At 37.2% G+C, this 14,310-nt stretch overlaps 1 protein-coding gene across 1 annotated transcript in view; it reads right to left on the bottom strand.

The window, feature by feature from the left end:
• Window positions 1-2,037: 2,037 nt before the first annotated feature.
• LOC142403835 (solute carrier family 12 member 2) overlaps window positions 2,038-14,310 on the bottom strand; it is a 77,294-nt gene continuing 65,021 nt past the window's right edge. Inside the window, exons 20-27 of the mRNA XM_075490138.1 lie at window positions 12,415-12,555; window positions 11,686-11,733; window positions 9,908-10,030; window positions 9,616-9,727; window positions 9,010-9,096; window positions 4,072-4,207; window positions 3,099-3,166; window positions 2,038-2,173 (exon numbers count right to left, since the gene is read on the bottom strand). Coding sequence (XP_075346253.1) covers window positions 2,038-2,173; window positions 3,099-3,166; window positions 4,072-4,207; window positions 9,010-9,096; window positions 9,616-9,727; window positions 9,908-10,030; window positions 11,686-11,733; window positions 12,415-12,555 — 851 coding nt within the window. The remainder of the gene's footprint in view (window positions 2,174-3,098; window positions 3,167-4,071; window positions 4,208-9,009; window positions 9,097-9,615; window positions 9,728-9,907; window positions 10,031-11,685; window positions 11,734-12,414; window positions 12,556-14,310) is intronic.

Genomic DNA, 14,310 nt, shown 5'->3' with positions numbered 1-14,310 from the left:
TGTATGATAAAGAAGTTAAGGCTGAATTTGCCTTGCTTACTACTGGCTTTGACATCGAAGGTCTGAAATTTATTTTCCCAGTATATTTCCTTGTATCCCAATGGGCTACCAGTTTGAGGGGAAGAGGTGTTAGTCAGTCCTTCACTATATTCAGAGGCAAAACAAATTACGTATCTATCTAAAAAATGCAGTTTACCAACAACCTGACTAGTGTCTATTGCACTGTGTAAAATATTTTTATCTTGAATCATAATGATTTGAAGCTATACCTTGCCACACAATGACAAATTGCTTTGTCCTTCAAAAGGAACTGTTGCATTTCAATTTGATCTTGTATTTAGCATAAAAATACACCTTTTCTGTGCATCCTTAAATGAAAGTATCTGAAACACTGTTAAACTGATCTAGTAACATGTCCAATACTAATATCAAAAGGTCGTGAAAGTTTTTTAGGCAATCCTTTTTATCCAAAATATGTGATTTAAAAAATATTTCACATTATTAATCTTTGTATAAAGGCTCAAGTGAAATTTCCTGTGTAGGTGTTCATAGTACACTAAATTATCAGGTTGCCCAGAGAGGTGGTAGATGCCCCATCCCTGGAAACATTCAAGGTCAGGCTGGACGGGGCTCTGAGCAACCTGATCTAGTTGAAGATGTCCCTGCCCATTGCAGGGGGGTTGGACTAGATGACCTTTAAAGGTCCCTTCCAACCCAAAATATTCTATGATTCTATGATTCTGTGAAGGTGTCAAAACATACAATGAAAGGACAAAAAAAATGGCAGTTTCTTTATTAAACATAGAAAACCTATAAAGTAGGATGTATGGAATAAATCTAAATTGCTAGATAATCAAACCTGAGTATTATTTAATAAGACTAAATATATTTTCTGACAACTGAATGAACTGACCTAAAAACATCTCCCCTACTAACTAGTGGCCCTTTTAACAGTTTTTTGAAAAAATGCAAGAGAATTTTACCTTTTACATTTCATATTGCATGACCTAGCAAGATTCTACATATTGTTTACTGTTTTCTGTTAGATTACATCATATTGCTCATATTATCCTTATTCAGGCCTTAAGTTGAGTTTTGTTTCAAAATAAATTGCAAGTGACATCAAAATGTAAAAGGCCAAGAACTAGGACAGGCCTTTTTCTCTTCTTCCTGTTTTTAATGAGAAAAACAGCCTCAGCCTATAACATAAATTCAATTTCATATTAGAACTACAGATTGAAGACTGACACACTACCCTTCACCAAAGGTAGCTAATGTTATCCGTGTATCTCAAACTAATGCCAAAGTAGTACACAATGTCAAATTTTTGAAAAGGATCCTCTCAGCTAGTACAATAAGTTTTATTTTAACTGTTACAAAATTTAGTAGTACAATGTCTTGACAATAACATCAGTCATATGTCTTACTCCAACTGACCTGCCCCAATCCTCACCTTTATTTTAAATCTAATGGATAACAACAACAAAAAAAAGCGCCCACAAACTTTCTGAACAATAGAAAACATACAGTACTAAGAACTAATAGCTCACTGGAAGACTGAAAAGCAGCATTCATTTTTATTGTAATATAGAAGATACTAGAAACTAAAGGAAGTCTGATCTAAACTTAGTTGAAGGCAGATTTTGACATTCTATATAAAATTAAAAAATAGAATATATGGATGAGATTTGGTTAATTTCAGAAGGCACCTCAAGGCTAAAAGGCTTTCATAAATTTATAATCCTTTCAAAAGTAAATCACTTTTATTGATGCTATTCAAATCACAAAGAAAAAGCTTGTTTTGTTCCTCAGTCTAACAAGGAATCCTCCCCCATTAAGCAAGAAAATATAGAATAAAACTGAAGATGTCACAACTTTATAAATACAGTGACTTTCCTTGTGTGGTTTCAAATCAGTGAAATAGTGAAAGAGTCACTTTTTGCCTCTGTGATGTTAATAATCTATAGACCATCATCTCAGTCACTTTCCTCTAGGCACTGAAGTACCATTTTGTCATAGCTCTCCCATGTGCAGTACTCAAGAATAGAAGGTAAGAACACTCTGATGATTCCCACGAACAAGGAGAATTGGTGGCAGGTCTTTAGAAAGAGCTTCTAACCAGGCCATGTATAGTGCACTAGAAACTGCACCTTTTCTTGCAACTGGCAAACTCCTACAAGTCACAAGAAAGAAGAAAAAAAAAAAGCAGCAATGAACAGTTAGAAAAAACTCATGGAGTACAAGTCATATCCTATAAAGATGAAAATATAATTCTGCGAAGAGGTAGATATTAAGTCCAATTTCCTATACTTTTCAGATTTAACTCATTAATTAAATTCTGAGAAAAAGTAAAGAGTTCATATCTTAAGTACCACAGGCCTTTACATCCACTTACACCTCACTTTTGGCCTTTTATCACCATTTTATATTCAGGCAGCTTCACAATGAGTTCTCCTCAGTTGGAGAAAGTTTCTTTAAAGACTCTTCAAGTCTTTAAAATAGAACTTTTACTTATTGTGCTAAGTTGTTGCAGTCTATTTATCTTTCTCACAATCCTTCCAAAACACACCATATTGTTGTCTTTTGAAAAACTACTGGAATTCTACTTGCACTGCTCAAACTCCGTTTGTGGTACTACTTCGTGGAGCTCTGAAGCAGGCTCCTAAAGAAAAACACGGTGAAGAAGCTACAATCTGCATTCTGATTGTTTACAACAAAAGTAATTCATGGAAATGCATCAGAAAATAATGTTGATCAAAAGTACCTTTATCTAGAGAGATTTCCTAGAAAAAACAGAGTTGAAAGGAAGAATGTGAAAGAGGAGGGAATAGCTGGCATGCAAGAGGGGAATGAATGTGAGAATCTCAAGCCGCACTGCAGATGTGGAGGTAGTCATCTGAAGTAACATATCAAAAGCATGAAACTACATAGGCCATTTTTTATGCATCAGTAATTACTTCCAGTACTGAAACTTGCTCGAGTATTTCTATGCTTTAATGCCAAGGCACAGTTTTCTTCCTAACCTGTATTTACATATATTTATAGTTCAAATTACAGTACTATATCAATTAGAATAACCATAAAAATTATTTACTTACATAACAATTATGTTAGCTGTACTTGAATGTTCTTTCAGCAACTCATTTAGCCTAATCTGACGATAAGTCTGTATTTAAAATTAAACTTGTTAGGAAGATCTTTTATTTTTATATATAAATTAGAAAAAAATAATTTAATCAAGAAACAAAACCCAATTGTGATCAATTGGTATGTGTCATTTATAGAAAGCATATACTTCCCCCTCAGTTTGGTAACTTGTTCATTTGTCTGAGATACCTATGGTTCCAAGGCCATGAGAGAAAAAAATTGGTAAGCTTAGAAACGTGCAAATAAGCCAAGTACTACAAAAGCTAATTTTAAGATAGTCACTCTACTAATGATATCACCCTTCACAGCTGCTGGAAGCAAGAGCCCCCTAAACTCTCTCTAAGGTTTGTTTAACTAGTTCCTGTAAGCTAGTAGCGAGCCAGTGTTACAGAAGCCCCACCTTTGTTTGGCAAGTCTCTCTCCATAATGGACCTCCTTTTTATACTACTGTATCCTTGCTTAGCATCTTAAGCAGCTCCCCACCATTCTACTACTGATGACTTCTTTCTTAAACTTGTATTCATACAGTCATTTTCAGTTTTCTCTTTCACATCAGCTATAGTGCTTGTTGCAGCAAACATTTGGAGTTAGCCATTTCTTATAGTTCTGTTGTTCTTGGGTCAGCTGAAGTCTTGTTAGCCTGCTGACTAGTGTCTGCAGAAACAAGCTATCAGCAGACAAAAGAATGAATTGCTGCAAGTATCTCACTGAAAAGTTTTGGGGTTGTTTGTGAACATCAGGAACAGCAAGGAATTAACTAGTTCATTAACTATAAAGATGCTGCTTTCCACCAGTTATTCATAAAAGCATCTATGGAAGAGAATAACAAGAATCAGCTCATTAATTATATCCACAAATGCCAGTAGGAGGAGGGGAAAAAAAAAATCGACAACATTTAACATAACTGTTTAAAGAATACAGCACCTTTGTTTTGTAAAGCTCAAGTTCATTATCTGTTATCCTCCAAGGTTCACTCTCCTTCATTTTATCTGCAACTTCTTGTTCTTTATCATCTTCATGAAGTCTGAATGGCTCTATCATTTCTTCAAAAGCTGCAATACTGGAACAATTAAGAGAATAGCCATATTAAAACAGATATGGTACTAGTCTGTACATCAGCAACGACTTTCATGCTATGGGAGAGAGGAGTGAGAATATGTGAGAGAAACAACTCTGCAGACACCAAGGTCAGTGAAGAAGGAGGGGGAGGAGGTGCTCCAGGCGCCAGAGCAGAGATTCCCCTGCAGCCCGTGGTGAAGACCATGGTGAGGCAGGCTGTTCCCCTGCAGCCCATCGAGGTCCACAGTGGAGCAGATATCCACCCTGCAGCCCGTGGAGGACCCCGTGCCAGAGCAAGTGGATGTGCCCTGAAGGAAGCTGCAGCCCATGGAGAGCCCACGCTGGAGCAGTCCGTTCCTGAAGGACTGCACCCTGTGGAAAGGACCCATGCTGGAGCAGTTCCTAAAGAACTGCAGCCTGTAGGTGGGACCCCATGCTGGAGCAGGGGAAGAGCATGAGGAAGAAGGAGTGGCAGAGACAAAACATTATGAACCGACTGCAACCCCCATTCCCCATCCCCCTGTGCCATTCGGGGGGAGGAGGTAGAAGAGTCAGGAGTGAAGTTGAGCCTGGGAAGAAGGTGGAGGTGGGGGGAAGGTGTTTTTAGTTTTGTTCTCATTTCTCACTATCCTACTCTGTTATTAATTGGCAATAAATTAAATTAATCTTCCCCAAGTCAAGTCTGTTTTGCCCATGACGATAATTGGTGAGTGATCTCCCTGTCCTTATCTCAACCCATGGGCTTTTTGTCGTATTTTCTCCCCCTGAGAAAGGATGGGGTGTGATAGAGCAGCTTGGTGGGCACCTGGCGGACAGACAAGACCAATCCACCACACTTGAAAGTTGAAGAGTACTAGCTTAGAAAGTATATAGCAACTAACAATGATTTATTCAGAATTAAGTTTTAAAGAGAAGTTTAACATGCCACATGAAAAAACTCCAAAACCCTCCACTAAAAAAGCTAGCTATCAAGGTGTCATGTTAGTGCTGTTAATATATTGGCTTTGATATTTTTATTTTTTTTCTTTTTAATTTTTCCAGTACAGTCTAAGAAACATGTTAAAATCCAAATAACCAGAGCCATCTTGTCTACAGTCTTCCTGTTGCATTCTTTAGGATGTCAAGTGTATTCTCAAATTACTTGGATGTTATAGAATCGACTTTTAAAGAAAAAAATAGGAGAAAGAGGCATTCATTTCTCTTTCTAAGAGAAACTGATCTCACCCTAATTTCTCAACCCACATTATGATATTTGAATAGCAAATAAAGGCTGCCATGGATTAGGAAAGGTAACTTGTCTTTGAATTACCCCAGTATGAGAGATATGTGAGAGGTGAAAAAGTAATCAATATTAAGATTTTAGTGGCACAGACTGAAATGTATGCCTTATGTCCAATGAAATAACTAGATTTTGATGGTATTTGAATGTTTTTTATAAAGAACACAAAGTACTGCCAATCTTTTGTGGTTTCAAACTACACACTGTGGAAGATTTTTTTTAAAAAAGTAAATCCTCTTAATATATATTGCAATATCAGTATATGTAACATGTTACCTTTCATGTAGTTAAACACTTCCCACATGCCCATTTTTAAACTGAGGCATTCCTGTTCCTCTAGGAAACCTCCACATTATATAAAGAATATGCATTTTTTTCTACCCTTAGCCTTAACAGTGTTCTTTACTGAAGTTAGTTGATACAATGACTTCACTTTCATCAAGAGTGAAAAACACAAAATGTAATCTGCTGCTGTTTTGGGGCAGAAGAAAAAGGAGAAGTGTTAATAATATTCTATTATACAGAAAAAAAAAGCATCTTTTATCCACTTAATTTACAGCTATTGTTAACTCCAACTAGATTTCTTAAAAAGGTTTTGGATACATTTTGGAGAATTATTCCACAGAGATTTTAAAAAATGCTCTCAGAAGAAATAACTCATGGATCACTTCCATAAAATGTGACCCATGCAATTCTACAATCTCAACTTTTTAATGCACGCAAATGAGCACTACCTATAATTTTAGGCATTTTACAGTAGCAGGCCCCTACCACAGGAGCAAAGGCATCCAAAAAGCACCAGAGTGCCAGAAGTACTCTACCATTTTAGTTACTTGATATATTCTATATGTTTAAGAAAAGGTGAGTAAAAAGCAGGGCATAAAAGAATATATATTAGCATTTATATAAGTTGTAAACAGGTATTTCCTAATTTGCATGACAACTCAAATTATTTAGATCAATATTTTCACTTCAACACACTAAAGATGACTTGAAGGGGAAAGATGATCCTTAGGCATGTCTTGATATTTTTAGATCTTATAGACACATTCTGCTATGAAAAAACCCCCACAGCCAGTACTGAAAGCCATCTACAATTACTATTGTTTAAACTTGAAAAAAAAATCAGAAATATCACACGTATGACAATTCCCGTGCAGCTTAAAAGTTGCAGCTTAAAAGTTGCAACTTAAAAGTCCAAGCTAATTTAAAAAACAAAACAAAACAAAAATCCTCACAAGAACAACACCCCACACAATACAACAGGCTACTTAAAGATGAAAATTCATTACCTTAAGCTACACGTCCAAGTAAGATTAAGACCACTTAAAACTATTGTGAGCATTCCTCTTCTTTTTAGAGAAGATTGCTCCAGACAAATTGGATTTTTCTAACTGGATGTTTTCTACATCTAACGTTACAGCCTGTACTGGGTCTGGCTGGGATGGAGTTAACTTACTTCATAGCAGCCTGTGTGGTGCTGTGCTTTGCATTTGTGACCAAAACTGTTGATAGCACACCAATGTTTTGGCAATAGCTGAACTTTGCTTCCACAGTGTCAAGCCCCCCACAAAAGTCAGTAGGCTGAATAGCCTGGGGGTGGGCAAGAAGTTGGGAGGGGACATACCCGGGACAGCTGACCCAAACTGACCAAAGGGATATGCTATACCACATGACATTGTACTCAGCAATAAAAGCTCCAGGAAAGGAGGAGGAAGGGGGGACGCTCATGATTATGGTGTTTGTCTTCCCAAGCAACGGTTATACATGTTGAGGCCCTGCTCCCCAGGAAGTGGCTGGACATCTGCCTGCCGATGGGAAGTAGTGAATGAATTCCTCTTTTTGCTTTGCTTGCACGTGCAGCTTTTGCTTTCCCTCTTAAACTGGCATTATCTTGATCCACAGCTCCTTTCCCCTTCCTTCTATTTTCTCCCTGCCTCACGGGAGAGGGGAGTGAGTGACAGGCAGGGTGGGTGTTTGGCCGCTGGTTGGGGTCCACTCACCACAGTCCTTTCTTGGCGCCCAAGAGGGGGACTCCAGGAATTCTAGACAACCACAGTAATTGGGAGAGGTAACGGGAAAAACTTGGACTAGACATTGCCAGGGAGTCAAATAATTGTGGGGAATCTTTTGTTGGTGAAAAGCGGTGAAGGGATGAGAGGTGGAGTTTTACTGTGTGTGTAAATTGTCCACCTTTATCAGTGTTATGAGGATGTTACTTTGATTTTGGTATGGGGAATGTTTTTTTGTTGATGTAAGTGAAGTTTGTGAAGAGTATATTATGAATATATATTTTAATTAAAATTCTTAAGTATATGTTTCATAGAGGCAAGGGGTGGAATGTATTGGGTGTACATAGCAAGGTTTTGGTACTGGAGGGAGGGGTGCAGGGGTGGCCTCTGTGAAAAGAGGCCAGAGGTTGCCCTGTACTGGACACACCTGGTTCCAGCCAGCTCCACAATGGACCCGCCACTCTGGCAAAAGCTGAGCCAGTCAGAGAACCTCTGTGAGAACATATTTAAGCAAAGGGCAAACACCACATGGCAGTGTGAGAAGGAAAAAAAAGTGTGGGGAAAAAAAAAAGTGAGAAAAACAAGCCTGTGAACACCAAGGTCAGAGAAGAAGGAGGGGGAGGAGGTGAGGTGCCCCAGGCACCGGAGCAGATATTTCCCTGAAGCCCATGGAAGAGACCACAGTGGAGCAGGTATTCCCTGCAGCCCATGGAGAGGACCAAGCCAGAGCAGATATCCACACTGCAGCCTGTGGAGGACCCTATGCAGGAGTAGGTGGCTAGTTCCTTAAGGAATTGCGGCCTGTGCAAAGTCCACACAGGAGCAGGTTCTCCTGACAGGAACTGCAGCCTGTGGAGGACCCACTCTGGAGCAGGGGAAAAGTGTGAAGAGGAAGGAGCATCAGAGAGGAACTGTTATGGACTGACCCTAATTCCCCATTCACCATCTCCCCTGCACCTGCAGGGGAGGAGGGAGGGGGCGTGGCAGGGGTAGAGGAGTTGGGAGTGAAGGTGAGCCTGGGGGAAAAAGGGTGTGGGGAATGTGTTGTTTTAATTTTTGCCTTTGTTTCTCACTATCCAAATCTATTTTAATTGTCAATAACTTAAATTAATTTTTCCCAAGTCAAGTCTGTTTTGCCTGTGACAGTAATTGGTAAATGATCTCCCTGTCCTTATATCAACCCATGAGCTTTTTCATCTTATTTTCTCCCCCTGTCCTGTTGAGAAGGGGGACTGAGAGCGCAGCTTGGTGGGGGTCTGGCTGCAGTCCAAGGTTAACCCACCACACAGTCTAAAGACCAGAGGTAAAAAAAAAAAAGTTATAAAATACAAAGTTCTAGACTCTTGTAAAAAAGTTATAGCTTAGTTAATTTCCTGCATTTTTCTGAAACTCTGTATGTTATAGGACCTACTTTATAAAAATTCTTAAGAATAAAATATTCTAAATTCATGAAAGAAATGAAGACTTCACCTAACAACCAGTTTTTGGGTTTAGTTTTTTTTTGAGACTTACTTTTCTGTCTTTGGCTTAGTATTAATATCTTCAAGGACCGTAATGTCTGAGAAATCTATCCGAAATTTGCTGAGCAAAGTAGCCATCCTGCATCAGAAAAAACAAGCCTTTATACAGTGAGCACATCTTTTATAATTTACAGGGTAATAATCAGGCACTTGGTACTAAAAATGCTAGTTTGAAAACAAAAACAAACACCACCCCCACCACCCCCCAAGTGTGATAGAAGTAGAGGGGAAAAAATCCCTGTTTGAACAGAACTATTATACAAACCTGGCATACTGCTATAGATCAACAAACTTTGGAAAATACATTTTTAAAAGCATAAAATAAGAGAAGAGCCCTCCCTTAAAGCCAACCCCAGAAAATATTTGAGGAACAGAGAAAACATTAGTGCCAGAGAACATTACAGAAAAATTAGTGTAACCTGAGGTATCTCATTCAACATAATTTGGGGGAATGGAACTATTCTGGTGGAGGGAGAACAGAGTATGATTAAACCTCTGCTAAAGAACAATTGAAAGAAGGCTACTAGTAAGATAAAGTCATCTAGTGTATACCACATTCCGTTAGCATTTGGAATGAAATTTTTAGAGGTAAACTTACGCTCTTCTGTCATGATCAATCCTGTTTATTTTTCCACCAATGAACACTCTGATCTTACAATCTTTCCACTTTTTCTTGGTTGTAAGAAGATAAGGAATCAACAGTGTCAAACCTGCATTTTGACCGGAGTTTAGGAACATATCAGAAAACATAGCATCTTCTAAGAAGAGAGTTTAATAGTACAACATTGTAACTTTTATGAACTGACCAAAAGATATCTATCAACAATTAATTCAAAATCACTTCAATATTGTTTTCCAAACGCTTGTTGCTAAAGTACAAAGTACATTACCTCCATCATCAAAGAGCCACCAGACATCAATATTGCTTTTGCCTTGTTTCTTCTGAAACTGGGTACTAGCATCAAGAAGTCTTTGGTCAGCCAAATTTAAAGGAGAAGATGGGCCCTTTGAGCCTGGAAAAAATATATAATGGCAGGTTATTTTTGAACTGTTTTGCTTAATAACCCCAAAATCCAAATGAAACATCTTAATATCAATATTTTGTGATATCTGTAAGTTGAAATAGAAGTAGTTTTGAAATTTTCTTTTTCTAGACTCCAAATTTTGATTGAATAGATATATACTAAGCTATATTTAGGGAGTTTGCAAACTCACAAGTTCAGCGGCTACAGATTTAAACCTCCAAGTCATCTAGCAGACATTTGACAAATAAATTATTTGCAAGATCTTTATATAGTCATTTGCCTGAACAATTTAACTAATATCACATACATACTTCAGAGCATTAGATCATGTGCTGTTGCTACCTCTTGCATGACAAAAATCTTACACCCCTGAAAAACACGTAGACTCTAATTTATAAATAAGAACCACCTCCTAAGCACTGTTCTTCATTCCTTAAATCCATTTTTCTTTAAGCGTGTGGTCAAAAGAAAAGCTAGCTCTAACTGTTGGAATTCTATCTTTTGTAGAAAGTACTGTTTTGCATGTGCAAGGCTCTGAAGCACAATATAGACTAGTTTTGTGTAACCAAGACAGCTATCACATCTACTGTATAGATACTTATTAGAACAAGACTACAATGGAATTTTCAATTAGTTTAATACATATAAATATATAAAAGAACTGTAGAAAAAAACCTAACTCATTTCCCTTAGCTTAAATCTGAATTTGAACAAGAAACAAGAGTTTTATATTCATCTCAGTCCTTACCTTATTAGGAATTTTTAAATTCAGAGTACATCTGTGACTGATTTAAATTACTATACTACTATACTGCATACTGGGATTTCTTCCAAACTTAAAGCTGAAATCTCACTTTCCATTCTTAAAAAATAACAGCTTCTAGCTGTTAAAATTATGAAGTAAATGTCAAAAGAGTTGGATGTATTTTAGTTGAGGCAAAAGTATTTGCTTAACTCTCAAAAAAGCCTAAAATAAACCAAGAACTGCTTAATTCATCTTAATTTATCTCTATTCATACTATTTGAATGACTACTTCACATTATTTCAGACACTAATCTCACTGATTGGCTATATTATCCCTTGCTTTGTAAGCTATTGAACAATTCCAAATACTATAGCAACAACTATGGCTTCAGAAGATCTATTGAATAGACTGATACAACACTTGAGAGTATACCACTACATAATCCTTCCCTTACTCCTAAATCAAGTAGTGATCCAGCAAAATATCTGAGACCCAGAGAACTAAGCAAGCTCCTGAATACATTTCAATATCAATTATAAAGAAGAAAGTAAAAAAAAAAAAAAAAAAAAAAACAAAAAACCCCAAACCACCTATAAAAACCAAACAAAAAACCCCAAACCACCCCACATTCATATTTTGGATGCATATGCAATCCTTTCTCAGTAACAACCTGTTCTGGGAACTTGCACAAACCTTCATTTTACCGCAACCTAATCCTTGAAGATGAACCAACCGTATTCCAACTCAAGTATAAAGAAACAAATTAACATTGTATGGTTGATATTTTCTCTCTCTGGTACACACACACATGTGCGTATACAAAAAGGAGTATGAAAGGAAAATAAAAATTAACAATGTGAAAGAATGATTTAACACAAAATGGTGAAAAATGCCTGCCTTTTTTCAACAGTGTTTGCATTGGAGTCCTTCCATCCTCCTCGTCCTCTGGACCATGTTTAAACATACAAAATGAAAAGGTTAATTTCCTTTGTGATGTTAATGAAAACACAACTATTTTATATTAAAAAACCATAGAAAATAAAGATGTAGAATGAAATGGTTTTTCATATGAAAAAACACAAGTGTCCTAAGAATGAATTGTACTTAAAAAGAAACAAACCCCCAAACCAAATCCAAACATTTCTCACTTAACTATAAAGTCACGTTAAGCTTTTTCCTTAAAAAGAGGAAAGTCAGTTAATGTCAAAGTATCCTGAATTATTTGTGTCTGTTAATATGCATATAATAAAATATTCTAGTCTGAGGTAAAGAACCCTTTATAAATTTAGCAGCACTTTCAATATATAGCTTTGTGGTCTGCTTCTCACTCAATCTCATTAACTATTTAAAACAACAACAAAAAATCCATTGTAGCTTGTAGTCTACCAACTATTTTATTTAGAGGCCTAGAGCTCAAAGACTTATTTTATGTACTGGTAAATTCTAAAACGAAATACTTAAATGATTAGACATCAATGGCTAGAAAAGCATGAGCACTTCTGTTCCCCAGACAAAAAAAACCCCAACCTTATCTAATTCCTTGGGGGAAGGTGGGGAAGGGAATGAAAACAGAACCAGAGAGAGAAAGAGTGAGAATTCAAGTTTCCTTGCTAACTAGAAAGTTACCTTTATGTAGGACAGGAGTTTTTTCACTAGATGACAGAACAAAAGCTATAGAAAAAGCATCTGTCTCAGCCTTCTTGCTATAATCCACTTTTACTATGACATCCTTGGAACATGGAGATTTTTCTTGGAATGACAGTATCTCTTTTTTGAGGAAGCAAAGAAACACATTATAAACCACTTATTTGTGCCAAATGGTATCACAGAGATACGTGACTATACTGGCAAAGTTCACAGTTGGTTAAATTATACTACAACTGCCATGCTATGGAAAACAACAAAAACTTATATCAATTGATTCAAAGTACAAAGAGGCTCCTCCTTTGAAAATAGCTTTAGATTCCTGCTACTTCCTTCCCAGATTTTTGGTGTCTATTGCATTACCGTAGGCTAAACATAAAACAGAGCTAGCTACTACTGAGAAAGTACAAACTTCATGTTTATTTTATGTGCATCTTTTAAAAATGTAAAAATATCAAGACACAGTACCTCTGGCATAAATATAATTTGAAAAAATTAAGAGCTAAACAGAAACATTGGCTAGAAATGTTTCTCATTTTAGCAAAAATTTCCCTCCTTTGATCAAAAGGAAAAGTGTCTATGAAAAAAAAAAAAAGACAGACTTTAATAGAAGAAACACTAACTACAAAAGACAACTACTGATACAAGAATAAGGTTAACTAAGCATCTGTATAGAGAAAAAGTTTTTCAAGTGTTGCTAATGGAACCCTACTGCTGACAAGATGCCTTAAGTATGAAATGTGTGGTAAAGGTATCACATTCTCTGCTATTATATTAACGGAGTCACACTACTAATTCTATCTGACATCGAGACCATGTTTTTTGTTTAAAAATATTGGGGGGGAGGGATTGGTGCAACATTTTCCATGCAAAAGGAGAAAAAATATAAACCCTAACCCCAAGTGGAGGATGAGCCTTAGACAAGGCCTCAACTATGGCCCAGACCACCAAGTTTTCTTCCAGGCTTGGCTTCAGTTGAGCTACTTGATGGTTGAGTTGAAACAAACTCAACACAGTGACTACTAATAAGACTTTTCTGACACCTTGGAGTTATGCTTTCCCAGTCTTCTCAGCAGTGTCCTGTGTGAACAACAGGCCACTCCTTGCTGTTTTTCTCATACTGCTTTGCCCTCTTGCACACAGCAACAAGTTCTCTGCCTCCCTCTAAATCCTAACACCCTTGTATATTTCCAGGGAAGGAAAAACCATCCCCTCTTTCCACAGGGTGCCACCTACACAGCATGAGTCGCATGTCACAGTCTTCCTCATCGTAGCCACACTGCATGGAGCAGGCTACAAACAAATTAGACATTATCAATTCAGTAGACAGTTGCCAACAAAGTTCACAGGCTTCCTTCATGATTCTGCTTGAAATTCAACTAAAATTACGCTAGTTGGCTTAAGACAACTACCTACAAAGTGCAACCAAGTCTTCTACATTGAAAATACAAAACCTTTCCAAACTTAAGACAGACTGCTGTTGAGGTCTCTAAGCTGCTGAGGTGAGAGGGAAAAATACATAACAGTGTTATTGGATCATGCAACTTTTGCTAAATTATTTTCTTAATTTCTAGACTTGGGTCTTAAGTACTTGATATTCATTTGGTAGCCTCTTTACTTTCTTTCAGTAACATATTAAGTCATTGGGAAGCAAGTACATACAGCTTACAAATACAGATAGCTGTATATATATAAAACCAAGTTCTGTTGCTGAACATAGGGTATACTTCTTATAGATGTCAGGCTGTATTGTGTTTCTGTGGCAAGCTTTTTGGTAGCAGGGAGGCTGCAAGGGTGGCTTCTGTGAGAAGACACCAGAAGCTGCCCCCATGTTGAACAGCCAGTTCCAGGTGACTTCAAGACGGACTGGCCGATGGC

Source organism: Mycteria americana, unplaced genomic scaffold (genome assembly GCF_035582795.1).
Source record: "Mycteria americana isolate JAX WOST 10 ecotype Jacksonville Zoo and Gardens unplaced genomic scaffold, USCA_MyAme_1.0 Scaffold_44, whole genome shotgun sequence".
NCBI lineage: Eukaryota > Metazoa > Chordata > Aves > Ciconiiformes > Ciconiidae > Mycteria > Mycteria americana.
The sequence above is the reverse complement of the archived record's forward strand: the minus strand, read 5'-3'. Positions and strand labels throughout refer to the sequence as shown.